This window comes from Heterodontus francisci, chromosome 8 (genome assembly GCF_036365525.1).
Source record: "Heterodontus francisci isolate sHetFra1 chromosome 8, sHetFra1.hap1, whole genome shotgun sequence".
In the NCBI taxonomy this organism is placed as follows: domain Eukaryota; kingdom Metazoa; phylum Chordata; class Chondrichthyes; order Heterodontiformes; family Heterodontidae; genus Heterodontus; species Heterodontus francisci.
The window spans coordinates 71,767,871-71,782,111 of NC_090378.1; the positions used below are offsets into that span (position 1 = coordinate 71,767,871).

General features: G+C 45.0%; 1 protein-coding gene across 2 annotated transcripts in view; it reads right to left on the minus strand.

Moving 5' to 3' along the window:
- ror1 (receptor tyrosine kinase-like orphan receptor 1) overlaps nt 1-13,956 on the minus strand; it is a 304,997-nt gene extending 291,041 nt beyond the window's left edge. For both annotated transcript variants that reach the window (XM_068037317.1, XM_068037316.1), the window contains exon 1: nt 13,580-13,956. In XM_068037317.1, coding sequence (XP_067893418.1) covers nt 13,580-13,676 — 97 coding nt within the window. In that variant the 5' untranslated portion in view covers nt 13,677-13,956. The remainder of the gene's footprint in view (nt 1-13,579) is intronic.
- Nucleotides 13,957-14,241: the final 285 nt, after the last annotated feature.

The window sequence follows — 14,241 nt, forward strand, 5'->3', positions numbered from 1 at the left end:
TTCTGAATCAGGTGTTTATCTGAATTTAACTGTGGTGCAATCTAATTTCCATTTCCTTGCCCACACACTATTCCTATTTTTAAGTTTTGTTTTCTAGACACATTTATCCATTACGCTTTTCTCCTCTCTTGATTTTCTCTTCCTCTCGACTGGGTTATGCTTCCATTTGAACCACTGACCCTTCCAGTATCATGTCACAGTGGTCATTTTTACATGCATGTCCAGACAATGAGTGCCAGTAGACTATCTGTGAGGTGCATCAAAGCCGACACCAATTCTGTCCACAACTGACATCTAAACAAACACAAGGGTGTCAGCCATGGCTCAATGGTTAACACTCTAACCTTTGAGACACAAGGTAGTGGGTTCAAGCCCCACTTCAGAGATTTGAGCACAGAATCTAGGCTGGCACACTAGCACAGTGCTGAGGGAGTGCCTCACTATTGAAGGTGCCATCTTTCCGATGTAACATTGAACTGAAGTGCTGTCTGTCCTCTCAGGTGGACAAGTAGTGGGGTTCTCCTCAGTGTTGTTGCCAATATTTATCTCTCAACAACATCACTACAATTGACTTATCTGATCATCTATTTTATTGCTGTTTGTGGGATCTTGCTGTGTGCAAAATTGGCTGCTGAGTTCCCTAAAATTCCAATAGTGACTACACTTCAAAAATACTTCATCGGCTGAAACGCAATTTAGGATGTTCTGAAGTTGTGAAAAGTGCTGTACAGATGCAACTGACCAGCTGCAGACACAGGCTAATGATCAAGAATCCCCAGGCCCACTGTAGCAGTCCTACTGCTACCTGAGTAAAGATCAGCTAGCACCACAGACTGGGGATAAAAACCTGGGTCTCTGAGGCTCATCTACTCACTGAGCCCACAGGGAGCCTATTCTTGCCACATTTTAACATGGGAGAATAGAGAGATCACAATAATGAGAAGAAAAACTATCCCAATATACCTGGTAATACAGGGAAACTGAAAATAGTACTCAAAACTCAACACACTACAAGTAGCTTCATAACATTGGAAATTCCAAGTGTGATAAAAAAAAAAGAGCATGAGAAGTTTCTGAACTTAAGGCAAATGATCTTTGAAACAATTTTTGGGTACTTTGAAATACATTAATATGTTAAGCAAAAGGGCTTTAAATAGGGGTGGTCCAGAATGCCTTGGCTACATGTGCAATGGAATCCATTCTATTTACATTGCCTGATGGGATGCCCAGAAATGGTGGCAACATGGAATCAATCGTACATCTACAGTTGTTCAAACATTGTATTTGTGATTTGTTTTCTGGCTGCAGACCTTTCTTAATGTTGGAGGGAGGTCTGTACAAGTTGATATGAAACAGCTGGCTTATACAGGCAGCCCGACCCAGCTTACCTGTAGCCAGAAAAAATAGTCATCTTCAGTGCCTGGAAACCACATCTCACGAGGCAAGAACTCATTGTCCATCAGAGGCAGTAGAGCCACCTCATTTAGTCTGCAATGCTGCCAGTGAGGCTGGGCCTGGGCTAAGTTCAATGTAACATTGGTTACAGCCTTTTGGCACTGAATGTGACAAAAGACCTAGTTAAAATTAGTATGTAAATAAAGACGGCAGTAAGTGAAAATTTACGATTTAAGGAGACAGTAGCCCGTCAAATAGGAAATTGATGAGACGAATTACGAGTTGAAAAGAATTCATTAACGAGAAAACAATTAGCAAGTAGAGGCAATTAAAGGGCAATAATTTGAATCCATCATCACATATTGGTACTCTGTAAACAAAGGAAGAGTTATCATGGTGTTTGTAGAATGAAGAGAAGGAATGTGTCACAGTACTTCCTTTCCTTTGCTAAGACCTTGTGAGAGAATCATGGTGCCCCAGCCAGGAATACAGAGGGACTATTGCTTCAAAGATGCAGCCTAAACAACTGGAAATGTCCAATTTATGATAACTGTCTCCAGGGTGCCTTGCTCCCCTTCAATTCTACTCATGCCTGACATACAAGTTCAACACACACTTACCATGTTGGGCATCATGGGCTCAAATGTGCTGCATGGGAGAACTCAGATAGCCAGTTCTCTGCCCATTGACCTCAAGCACCTCCATGATGGAAAATCTCATTGGCAACACTTACATATTGGGTCAGACCAAGACGCACACCAGGAAATAACAAAAATGCTTCACAGTGTCTTCAAGTTGCCTATTAACCTGATCAAACTGGTGACATTTATGTACAAGTGAACTTCCAAACACTGACACCCCCCTACAAGTACCTTCATAATTTAGCTGCTTTCCTTTACAGTTTTAATAAAATGTACTCAGCATCACATATCGAGGAGCAGATCATAGAATTATACAGCATAGAAGATGGCCTTTTGGCCCATCATGCCTATGCCAGCTCTTTGAAAGGGCTATCCAATTAGTCCTACTGTTATCCCATAACCCTGTACATTTTTCCCATCTAGTATTTATGCAATTCTCTTTTGAAAATTGCTATTGAATCTGCTTCCACCACCCTTTCAAACAATGCATTCCAGACAACAACTTGCTGGATAAAAAAAAAGTTTCCTCATGTTGCCTCTGGTTCTTTTGCCAATCACCTTAAATCTGTGTCTTGTGGTTACCAACTCTTCTGCTACAGGAAACAGAGGGAACAAATAACAGAAAGATTAGTGGGAAAATGCAGCCCAGTGAAAATATGTGGTACAGAGCAGAGAAATCTGAAGTTCAATCCCTATATAGCTGATCTCAGCCAGTGGGTTGAATGTGCACGTCTTAGGGTGAGCAGTTTTGGTTGGGGGGTGGGGGGGGTGGGAGGGGTGGGGAGGGTAGGGAAATGGGGTCAATGTCCCTAGCGCACATGGCAGGGAAGGGAGAAATCAGCAAAAGGTTCTGTTCCTGATTGCTCTGCACTGAATGTGCTAAAAATCTGTGCACATGGACAGCAGCTGAGAACAGATTCAGCCAAACTATGCAGCTTCCCACAATTACAGGAACATAATTTTTAAGTAATATAGGGTGATAAAAACACAAGAAGATTCACTCTTCATCCAAACATGCCATTTATTAAACTAGAGTGAAACCATTTTTAAAATGAACACAAGACCAAACTTACTAAGACTGCACTAACATAGATGCAAAATGCTCCTAATTTTTTGACCCCTTCATGATCAATGAAATGTCCAGGTAAGATTCTACTTACAAGAGTGTGATTTTGCAAGTAAATTTCTAATGGCTGGTTTGTTGCCTTGTGCGATTCCAAACACATAATTCACACTATTGCATGGAATGTTAAGAGCAGGAATGCTTGCAGCTCGCTGTCCTGTGTAAGGATTAGCATTCAGGCAAAATACACTGCACGTAGAGCAAAAACAACACTACTTATCCTGTGGACATCTAACATTTCAAGAAATTAATTTGCTGACAATGGACAATTCTGGAATATAAAATTACTTGGAGGAACAGTTACTTTAAAAAAAATTTCTTTGTGCAACTTTAAACCACAAAATAGTTAAGTGTGGCTGAGGGGGAATCTGGCTTTTTAAGACATCAAATAGGAATCCTGTTGGCACGCTTTCTGTTCACCTTCTGGCCCCTGTGCTTAATAGCCACAGAAACATCCCATCCAAAATAAAGTAACTTTGATCTTTAGCCAGCTCCAATCAATATTAAGATAAGGCTGTTCAAGGACTGAGCATTTTAACAATCGCAAATCATTCTCTTCTGTCGAAGCAGTTCTTTAGTCAATGATCCAGCGATAGCACCAGAGTTTGAAGTTCTTTTTTCATTGCCCAATTCCACAGCCTCGGGGACCAAATAATAAATCCATACAGGTGTTGCAGTCTGTCACTAACGGACAAAAACAACAGCAACCCATCTCCATTATTCCTCCTCTATTGATTTAGGCTTTCTTCTCCTCCCAGTTTCCTCAAATTTCTTGCCTCCTCCTCTCCAGAAGCAGCTCACTCATGCTGGGGCCCATCCCATGGGCACCCTCTTCTATCTTGCCCAAGTGGCTATTCTTATGAGCGAGGCTAGGCTATTCAACCGGAGGGGGGGACGTTTTCTACAATCAAGGCCAATCTAACATACAAACATGCACATTTTTGAGCAGGGTCCCCTAGATAATAATCAGCAGCAGGAACCCTGCTTGCTTTATTCCCCCTCCCTAGTTTGCGGTGACTAAGGACAATTATAGCATCTCTCCTTCACCACCACAACAGAGATTAACTCATTTTGCACTGACTAGGGATCAAACTTGGTATCTTACCGGCTTGTAGAACTCAGTACCACAAATGGTGATACATTTATTAACTGAATCAATGTAAGGAGCCCATTCAACAAGCTTTTAAAGACTTGATAAATTAGAACCATGCAGAGACCATCAACAATGATATAAACACTCATTAAAAAGCTGAATGAGAAAAAGACAGACAATATCCACAGGGAGAACAGAAGTGATGAAAAGTGGCAATGGTTATCCTGTAAGAGATGAAGTACAAAGACAGAGGGATCTTTTCTGTAAACATCTTAAAAGCTAATTGTTTCCTATCCATTGAAAGTTTCTTCAGAAGAATTCAGAAGCTAAGCAGCCTCACTTTATTTAAGCCTCTATCTTAGACCCAAAAAGATCAAAATCAGTCAGGAAATCCTTCCATCTTTACATCACAGATCACCTGAAACTGACCAAAAGAGCCCCAAGGTGGAAACCCAGAGAAAACAACCTGAGAGCCAGTTAGTCCAAAAGGAATAATGATCTCTAGAGAAAAGTTAAATAGATACACATATCTACAAACTACTGCAATAATATACAGATCACAGAATATTACAGCATGTGTCAACAGGCCATTAAGCCTGTCAAGTCTGAACTTGTATTTTTCTCTACACTATTGCCTCTTAGGTCCTTAAGCATTCCTCTTCTTATTAAACAACAATCTAATTCCCTTTTAAAATAACTTATCACTCAGGTTCATGATTGTGTAGGTGCGCGTGCAAGCGTGTGTGTAAGGGCGAGTGCGTGCGGTTGAGTGGGTGAATTTGTACGCGCGGGTAAGGAAGTGTGTGCGTGGGTGTGCGAGTGAATGTGAGCACGCAGGTAGGCGAGTGTGCGAGTGAATGTGTGCACGCGGGTAGGCGAGTGTGCGAGTGAATGTGCATGCTGGTAGGCGGGTCTGCGAGTGAATGTGTGCACGCGGGTAGGCGAGTGTGCGAGTGAATGTGTGCACGCGGGTAGGCGAGTGTGCGAGTGAATGCGTGCACGCGGGTAGGTGAGTGTGCGAGTGAATGCGTGCACGCGGGTAGGCGAGTGTGCAAGTGAATGTGCATGCTTGTAGGCGGGTGTGCGAGTGCATGTGTGCACGCGGGTAGGCGAGTGTGCGAGTGAATGTGCATACTGGTAGGCGGGTGTGCGAGTGAATGTGTGCACGCGGGTAGGCGAGTGTGCGAGTCAACATGCATGTGGGTAGACGAGCATGCAAGTGAATGTCTGCACGCGGGTAGCTGAGTGTGTGAATGTATGCGCGCGGATAGGCGAGTGCGCGAGTGAATGTGTGCGCGCGGGTAGGTGAGTGTGCGATTGAATGTGTGCGCGCGGGTAGGCGAGTGCGCGGGTGAATGTGCGCGCGCGGGTAGGCGAGTGTGCGATTGAATGTGTGCGCGCGGGTAGGCGAGTGTGCGATTGAATGTGTGCGCGCGGGTAGGCGAGTGCGTTGATGTGAGTGCGCGGGTGAATGTGCGCGTGCAGGCAGGCAAGTGATGTGTGCATGGGATGGGGCAGGCGAATGTGCGGGCAAATGTGTGCACTTGGGTAGTGAATGGGCGAATGAACATGTGCGTGGGTAGATGATGTGCAAGTGAACGCAAGTGAATATGTGTGCGGGCAAGTGAGTGAGTGTGCGAACCAGTGTGTGTTTGTGTGCATGTGAGTGTGTGCAAGCGTGTGTGTGCAGGCCAACGAATATGTGAGTGAGAGTGTGAGTGAGTGTACGCGCAAGCGCGTGAGCAAGCGTGCACAGGTGAGCAGGTGTGCGTGCGAATGTTTTTAAATTAGTTTCCTGGGATCTGGGCATTGACCGCTGCAGTCCATCTGTTGCAAGTACACCCACAGCGCTGTTAGGAAGGGAGTTCCAGGATTTTGACCCAGTGACAGTGAAGGAACGGCGATATAGTTCCAAGTCAGGATGGTGTGTGGCTTAGAGGGGAACTTGCAGGTGGTGGTGTTCCCATACATCCGCTGCCCTTGTCCTTCTATCTGGAAGAGATCACTGTTTTGGAAAGTGCTGTCTAAGGAGCCTTGGTGAGTTGTTGCAGTGCATCTTGTAGATGTGTGTCGGTGTTGGAGGAGTGAATTTTGAAGGTGGTGGATGGGGTGCCGTTCAAGCGAGCTGCTTTGTCCTGGAAGGAATCGAGCTTCTTGAGTGTTGTTGGAGCTGCACCCGTCCAGGCAAGTGGAGAGTATTCTATCACACTCCTGACTTGTGCCTTGTAGATGGTGGACAGACGCTGGGGAGTCAGGAGGTGGGTTACTTGCCACACAATTCCCAGCCACTGACCTGCTCTTGTAGCCACAGTATTTATGTGGCTGGTCCAGTTCAGTTTCTGGTTAATGGTGACCCCCAGGATGTTGATAGTGGGGGATTCAGCGATGGTAATGCCATTGAATGTCAAGGGGAGATGGTTAGATTCTCTCTTGTTGGTGATGGTCATTGCCTGCCACTTGTGTGGTGCGAATGTTACTTGCCACTTAGTAGCCCAAGCCTGAATGTTGTCTGGGTCTTGTTGCATATGGACATGGGCTGCTTCAGTATCTGAGGAGTCACGAATGGTGCTGAACATCAGCGAACATCCCCACTTCTGACCTTCTGATGGAGAGAAGGTCATTGATGAAGGAGCTGAAGATGTTTGGGCCTAGGACACTACCCTGAGAAATTCCTGCAGCTATATCCTGGGGCTGAGATGATTGACCTCCGACAACCACAAACATCTACCTTTGTGTTAGATATGATACAAGAGTTTTCCCCCTGATTCCCACTGACTCCAATTTTGCTTGGGCTACTTGAGGCCACATTTTGTCAATTGCTGGCGTGATATCAAAGGCAATCACTCTCACCTTCCCTCTTGAGTTCAACTCTTTTGTCCATGTTTGGACCAAGGCTGTAATGAAGTCAGGAGCCGAGTGACCCTGGCAGAACCCAAACTGAGCATCAGTGAGCAGGTTGTTGCTGTTTAAGCGCTGCTTGATAGCACAGTCGATGATATCTACCAATACTTTGCTAATGATCGAGAGTAGACTGAAGGGGCGGTAATTGGTCGGATTGGATTTGTCCTGCTTTTTGTGCACAGTACACATACCTGGGCAATTTTCCACATTGTTGGGTAGATTCCAGCGTAGTAGCTTTACTGGAACAGCTAGGCTAGGGATGCGGCTAGTTCTGGCGCACATGTCTTCAGTACTACAGCCAGGATGTTGTCAGAATCCACAGCCTTTGCAGTATCCAGTGCCTTCAGTCGTTTCTTGATATCACATGGAGTGAACTGAATTGGCTGAAGACTGGCATCTGTGATGCTGGGGACCTCAGGAGGCGGCCAAGATGGATCATCCACTCGGCACTTCTTGCTGAAGATGGTTGCAAATGCTTTAGCCTTGTATTTTGCATGGATGTGCTGGGCTCCTCAATCATTAAGGATGGCAATATTTGTGGAACCTTTTCCTCTGGTTAGTTGTTTAATTGCCCACCACCATTCACAACTGGATTTGGCAGGACTGCAGAGCTTTGATCTGATCTCTTGGCTTTGGGATCACTTAGCTCTGTCTATCGCATGCTGCTTCCGCTGTTTAGCATGCAAGTAGTCCTGTGTTGTAGCTTCACCAGGTTGGCACCTCACTTTTAGGTATGCCTGGTGCTGGCATGCTCTCCAGCACTCTTCATTGAACCAGGGTTGATCCCTTGGCTTGATGGTAATGATAGAATGTGGGATATGCCGGGCCACAAGGTTACAGATTGTGATTGAATACAGTTCTGCTGCTGCTGATGGTGCACAGCACCTCATGGATGCCCAGTTTTGAGCTGCTACGTCTGTTCTGAATATATCCCATTTAGCAGTGGTAGTGCCACACAACACGATGGAGGGAATCCTCAATGTGAAGATGGGATGTTCTTTTCACAAGGACTGTGCGGTGATCACTCCTACCAATACTGTCATGAACTGATGCATCTGCAACAGGTAGATTGGTGAGGGCAAGATCTGGCAGGTTTTTCCCTCTTGTTGGTTCCCTCACCACCTGCTGCAGGCCCTGTCTAGCAGCTATGTCCTTCAGGACTCAGTCAACTTGGTCAGCAGTAGTGCTACTGAGCCACTCTTGGTGATGGACATTGAAGTCCCCCAGCCAGAGTACATTCTGTGCCCTTGCCACCCTCAGTGCTTCTTCCAAGTGGTGCTCAACATAGTTGTGATTCATCAGCTGAGGGAGGGCGGTAGATGGTAATCATTAGGAAGTTTGACCCGAACAACATGGACTTCATGGGGTCTGGAGTCAATGTTGAGGACTCCCAGGGCAAGTCCCTCCCACTTGCATACCACTGTGCCGCCACCTCTGGTGGGTCTGTCCTGCCGGTGGGACAGGACATACTCAGGGATGGTGATGGTGGTATCTGGAACATTGTCTGCAAGGTATGATTCCATGAGTATGACCATATCAGGCTGTTGCTTGACTAGTCTGTGGGACAGCTCTCCCAACTTTGGCACAAGTCCCCAGTGTTAGAAAGGAGAACTTTGCAGGGTCAACAGGGCTGGGTTTATCTTTGTCCTTTCTGGTGCCTGGGTCGATGCCGGGTGGTCCGTCCAGTTTCTTTCCTTTTCAACTTTTGTGTAGCAGTTGTTTTGTACAACTGACTGGCTTGCTAGTCCATTTCAGAGGGCAGTTAAAAGTCAACCACATTGCTGTGGGTCTGGAGTCACATTTAGGACAGACCATTTCCTTCCTTAAAGGGCATTAGTGAACCAGATGGGTTTTTACGACAATCGATGATAGTTTCATGACACCATTACTGAGACTTGCTTTTAATTCCAGATTTCTATTAAATGAATTATTAATTAATTGAATTTAAATTCCACCAACTGCCATGATAGGATTTGAGCTCATGCCCCCACAGTATTAGCCTGGGTCTCTAGATTACTAGTCCAGTGACATTACCACTACACCACCATGTCTCATGCACACATGGTAGCAAAGGGAACCAGCTGCTGCCAATGCTTCTTGCTGCTTGGTCCGTTATTTCACTCTTGTTTCTAGCGAGCCTCTAACATTGCTGTTAAGAACTTTCATCTAAAACTGGGGAAGGCCAGACTATAAAAGTCACAAAACTGACCTTCTACTTTGAGTATAAATTAGCTTCACCCAACTACTCATTTTGCTCAATTTTTATCATGTGGTGTGATATTGAGCCATACAGACCTGGCAAGACTAATCTGCCATTTCCGATGTAAGCAACTTTGTAATTTGATCTTGTTCCCTTGCCATCCTCTTCATACTACAGAACAAATTCAACATTTTAACACAGGCAAATTTTCTGCATGTGCAATTAGCATAAAGTCACCTTCTTGATGTTGCCAGTCTGGCCAGGACTGCAAAATGCTTTGCTAACCTGTATAGACAGTGTGAAAACACACATGGTTAGACACGGCAATTACCTATCTTTGTAGCTAGTTGCACACAACAGCCAGAACCACCTAATAAAACCCCTTCCCGGAGGTTACCTTTGTCACATAAATAGGGTAAGAGATTCAGTTCCTAGAATGACTGGTGCATTTCCATCAAGGAAAAAGACAAAACTCCAGCTCCTGCTGAAAGTGCAAGTTGAGGCAAGGAGGTGGGGAAGGAGAATGAGGGAGAGAGAAAGTGAGAAATAGAGTGCAAGCATGTGTGTGTGTGTGTGTGTGTGTGTGTGTGGGGGTGTGTGTAGTCAGGTGAGGACAGGATTAGGCTCTGTTATGAGGCCTCCAATGTTCGAATAGCCTGCTGCTGATATCATCTAGGTAAACACATGAAAAATGGCCAGTTAGTCAAAGTGCCATAGGGTCACTAAAACCCATGGGACTCCACTCCAGCAACAGTCAATGCTCTACAAATAAGAAAGGGTGAAAAGTGCCAGAGAGTCCCGTTAAGAAAGCATGTTACATCTGTTCCCTTCTCCCAAATACAATATTAGAAAGTAAATGTGATCCACACCAACCACAACTTGAGCAGAATCCAAGAACTGGTGCAGTGTCTGCAGAACACCCACTCACTCCATACCAGCCCTCACTTTGTGTCTGTTATTTTTCCTGTGGTCAACTCAATTTTATTTTATTTGCTTGCCTGAACTATAAACTTGAAGTGTCTCAAATTCCAACTGTATGATATAATTTTTAAAATCTTTTAGTGGTCACCCCCATATTATTATAAGTTGTGAATTTTAATTTTGCTTCATGCCAAATCACAGTGTATGTAGAAACACTATCCCTTCTTCCGAGACTAATGATCGTTAACCCTTACTTTGCTGGATAAAATGGGAGGAATGTTCTACAGTCTGCAACAATTCACAAAACACAATGTGTATTTTTTATTTGGAACCCAGAAGAAAGCCCAAGAATCATAATGCAGGACAGCACCAAAGTTTTAAAGAGGAGGGCAGAAGATGAATCCAGGTGTGGTGGTTAGATGAGGGTAGAAAGAAGGGGGAGATAGAGACATACAGTTTGAGATCCTTGGAAAGAATAACTTCAGAGAAGATTGTGTGGTGCAATGAGTCTTGATTTCAACATTGTGAGGATGCAGATAAAAGGAAAGCCAGCTTTATTGGAGTTCAGAACAAGACAAACAAAAGTTCAGAGCAGTAATGACCATAGTAGTATAATTAGACTAGAAAGAGAGAGAAAGAGCTTTGTGACTAGGGGTTCCCTAGCTACCAAATCCATCCCTCTCCCTGGCAAAAGTCTGAGATTAAACCAGTCTGTTTGCAACCTTGGGCCAGAATGTCTTGTGACCTTGTCCACCAGCTGGAAAGCCAGGAGCAGGCCCAGCTCCACCGGCCCTGGAAGGCACGACACCCACCCACCCCCACCCCCACAGTCTGCAAGAAGGCTGCCAGTGTTTACTGGGCAGCCTCCCTATTGGCGAAGTGTCCATCCACCTCCCACGTCCCCTTAAAGGCGGCACAGTGGCGCAGTGGTTAGCACCGCAGCCTCACAGCTCCAGGGACCCGGGTTTGATTCTGGGTACTGCCTGTGCGGAGCTTGCAAGTTCTCCCTGTGACCGCGTGGGTTTTCGCCGGGTGCTCTGGTTTCCTCCCACTGCCAAAGACTTGCAGGTGATAGGTAAATTGGCCATTGTAAATTGCCCCTAGTGTAGGTAGGGAATATGAGATTACTGTAGGGTTAGTATAAATGGGTGGTTCTTGGTCAGCACAGACTCGGTGGGCCGAAGGGCCTGTTTCAGTGCTGTATCTCTAAATAAATAAATAAATGACTGTTGAGATACCAGCAGGGTTGGGCAGGCGATGGGCATGGCACCCTCTGCCATCCCAAACAATTTTATGCCCCCCCCAGCCTCCCAGCCCACTCCCAGGGGAATGGCGTTAAATTTCAGCCTTGGTGTCACATTTGACCCCGAGTTGAGCTTCCGACCTCATACTTATGCCATCACTAAGACTGCCTATTTCCAACTCTGTAATATCGCCTGATTTCACCCTTGTCTCAGCTCATCTGCTGCTGAAACCCTCATTTGTGCTTTCATTACTTCTAGACCTGACTATTTCAATACACTTCTAGTTGATAGCCCATATTCTACCCTCCATAAACTTGAGGTCATCCAGCATTTTCTGTTTTTTTATTTCAGATTTCCAGCACCTGCAGTATTTTGCTTTTGTTTTAAAATTCCAACAAAACCAGCCACTTCCCAAGCGCAGCATGCTCCAGAATCTCTGATCCAATATGGAATTGTAATCCAGTGTAAATTGTGTATTTGATCTCTAACAGTAAGGTGTTGGCCCAGTTGCACACAAACAGAAAAGCAACAAAAGTCAATGTTTTGCACAGTCTAGATTCCTCAACAGAACTGGTGAATAAATAGACTGCAGCATGCACTGTAAACACATCAGTTTTCAATAGCTTTTGGGAGGAGTAAGGATAAGCAAAAGTACATTTTGTGAAGAAAAAATGAATAGCGTGTAAACAAATAGTTTCAAGAAAGAGGTTCTGGTAAAGCACAGCAATCTTCAAAAGCAAGAAAAATATATTCTAATTAACTTTCCCATGCAACTCAATTAGATCAACAGTAACAGGAGTTACCCTCCAGTCGTTGTATCTTATTTGCAATGCAACAGCACAGTTAACTATTGCCTCCACAAAAGAGAGGGAGACATCATCATGCTTTAAATTTCCCTTAATCCAATGAGCTCACTGTAACTATTCTGGGGCTATTTTGCCTTTTTAACGTCACCACAGCTTACTAATCGACCACTTTTTATACATTTTGCATGAACCAAATTATATACCACGCACTGAACTACCTGGAAGTACCAAACGAATTTGCGTTACCCAAGATATGGAAGGGGTGTTTGCACTGTGGAGTAAAACGGAAATGTAATTTCAAAGTGTTGTCTAAAATCTTAATTACCAAATTTTAAAATATCTTTGGGCTGCTTAAAATTGAAGGATAACCTTCAAGGGAACTTGTTTTAAAGACTGGCACCAGGTCTGGAGATCCAGGGAATGTGATGGTTCATTCGCAAGCTCCATCCACTCTACATTAGAGTAGCTGGCCAGGGCATTTTTTTTTTTGCAAGTTAACCAGGAGACTTCACACCAGGCAGGCTGTCGATTTACAGTTTGCAGAGGACTAAGAGGGAGAGAGATCTCAAGCTGAGAACTCACTCATCTACATAAGAGTCAATTGCATTGTACATCCGCAGGGATAGAGGCTGCCAGTCCTGGCACCCTAGGGGGAAAGAAGGGGTCTGAAATGCCTAATCCCTTTGCATTTTCGACACTTATTGTGCTGACAGTTTATTCGTAATTAAAAGTATGCAAAGACTGCCCAGCACTGCATTTTCCAAAATTGAAAAGAAAAATCCAATTCACACGTAAAGGGCGGAATGTTTGCATTTACAGAACCCCGATTTAAAACAAAGATCATCTTTAAATAGGATTTTATATACAGAACATTTTAAATCGGATTTCCAGACACACAAGAGTTTGCACTTTCTAAAGTTTCGCATGAAATTGACACCTTGTTCACTGAGTCAGAGATTTTTCTTCATTTACTCAAGTTAATGACAAGAACGGTCCCGGGAGAATAGTGGGAGTTTAAAAAAAAACTTAATTATTATTCTACATGCATTTATCATCCAAATGTTCTCCAATTCTTCCAAACAACTTTGAGCCCAATTGCGCGCACAGTGTTGCACCAGATTTATTTCAATAAAAAAATCCCTTTTAAGTCCAAATAATTCTGGATCCGTTTTAGCCACATCCGATTCTCAGCAAATGTTTCAACAGAAAACATATGAAAACAAAACCTCAAACTGCAGTTGACTTTCCCTCTTACCGTTAGCGGAGTGCTGAAGCACCAGGTTGGATCCCAGGAAGAGGAGGATAGTTTGAAAGTTTGCAGCCCAGCTGCCTACCGCTCCGGCTTGCTCCATTGCCGGATTGCCTCAGTTCACTGCACGACCCGCTGCTGCTTTTTGTCTCATCCACACTCAGCTGAGGTTTTCCTCGGGGTTGCCGCTGAGCGAGAGGGTTTTTTTTTCCTCCTTATTTGCTGCCTCGTCAAACCGGATTCTGCGTTACTCTCTTCAAAATCTGCAGCATCACATCTGTCGGCTCGCACACGGGCTGCTGCCGCTCTGAGTGCGGAGGATGCAGCCGCTCTCCGGCTCTCTGAGCTCTCAGTGCCCGCAGCTCGGGGCCAAGGAGCCGGAGAGCAGCACCGCAACTCCACCCTGTGGAGGCAGGGAGAAATACAGAACTACCCCACGGGAGAGAGTCAGAATCCCCTCCCCTTAACCCCCTCAGAAAGAGTCAGCTGGCAAACCCTTGCGGAAGCAGATACGTAGCAATACCCCCATGACACAGTCACTCTGGATGCAAAGATAGGCAGCGCCACCATACACGGACAGAGAGATTGAGTTAGACAAGGTGCCACCCGATGGTACGACAGTACCACTCAGCAAGGGCGGACAGAGCATCACCCTGCAGACGTAGAGA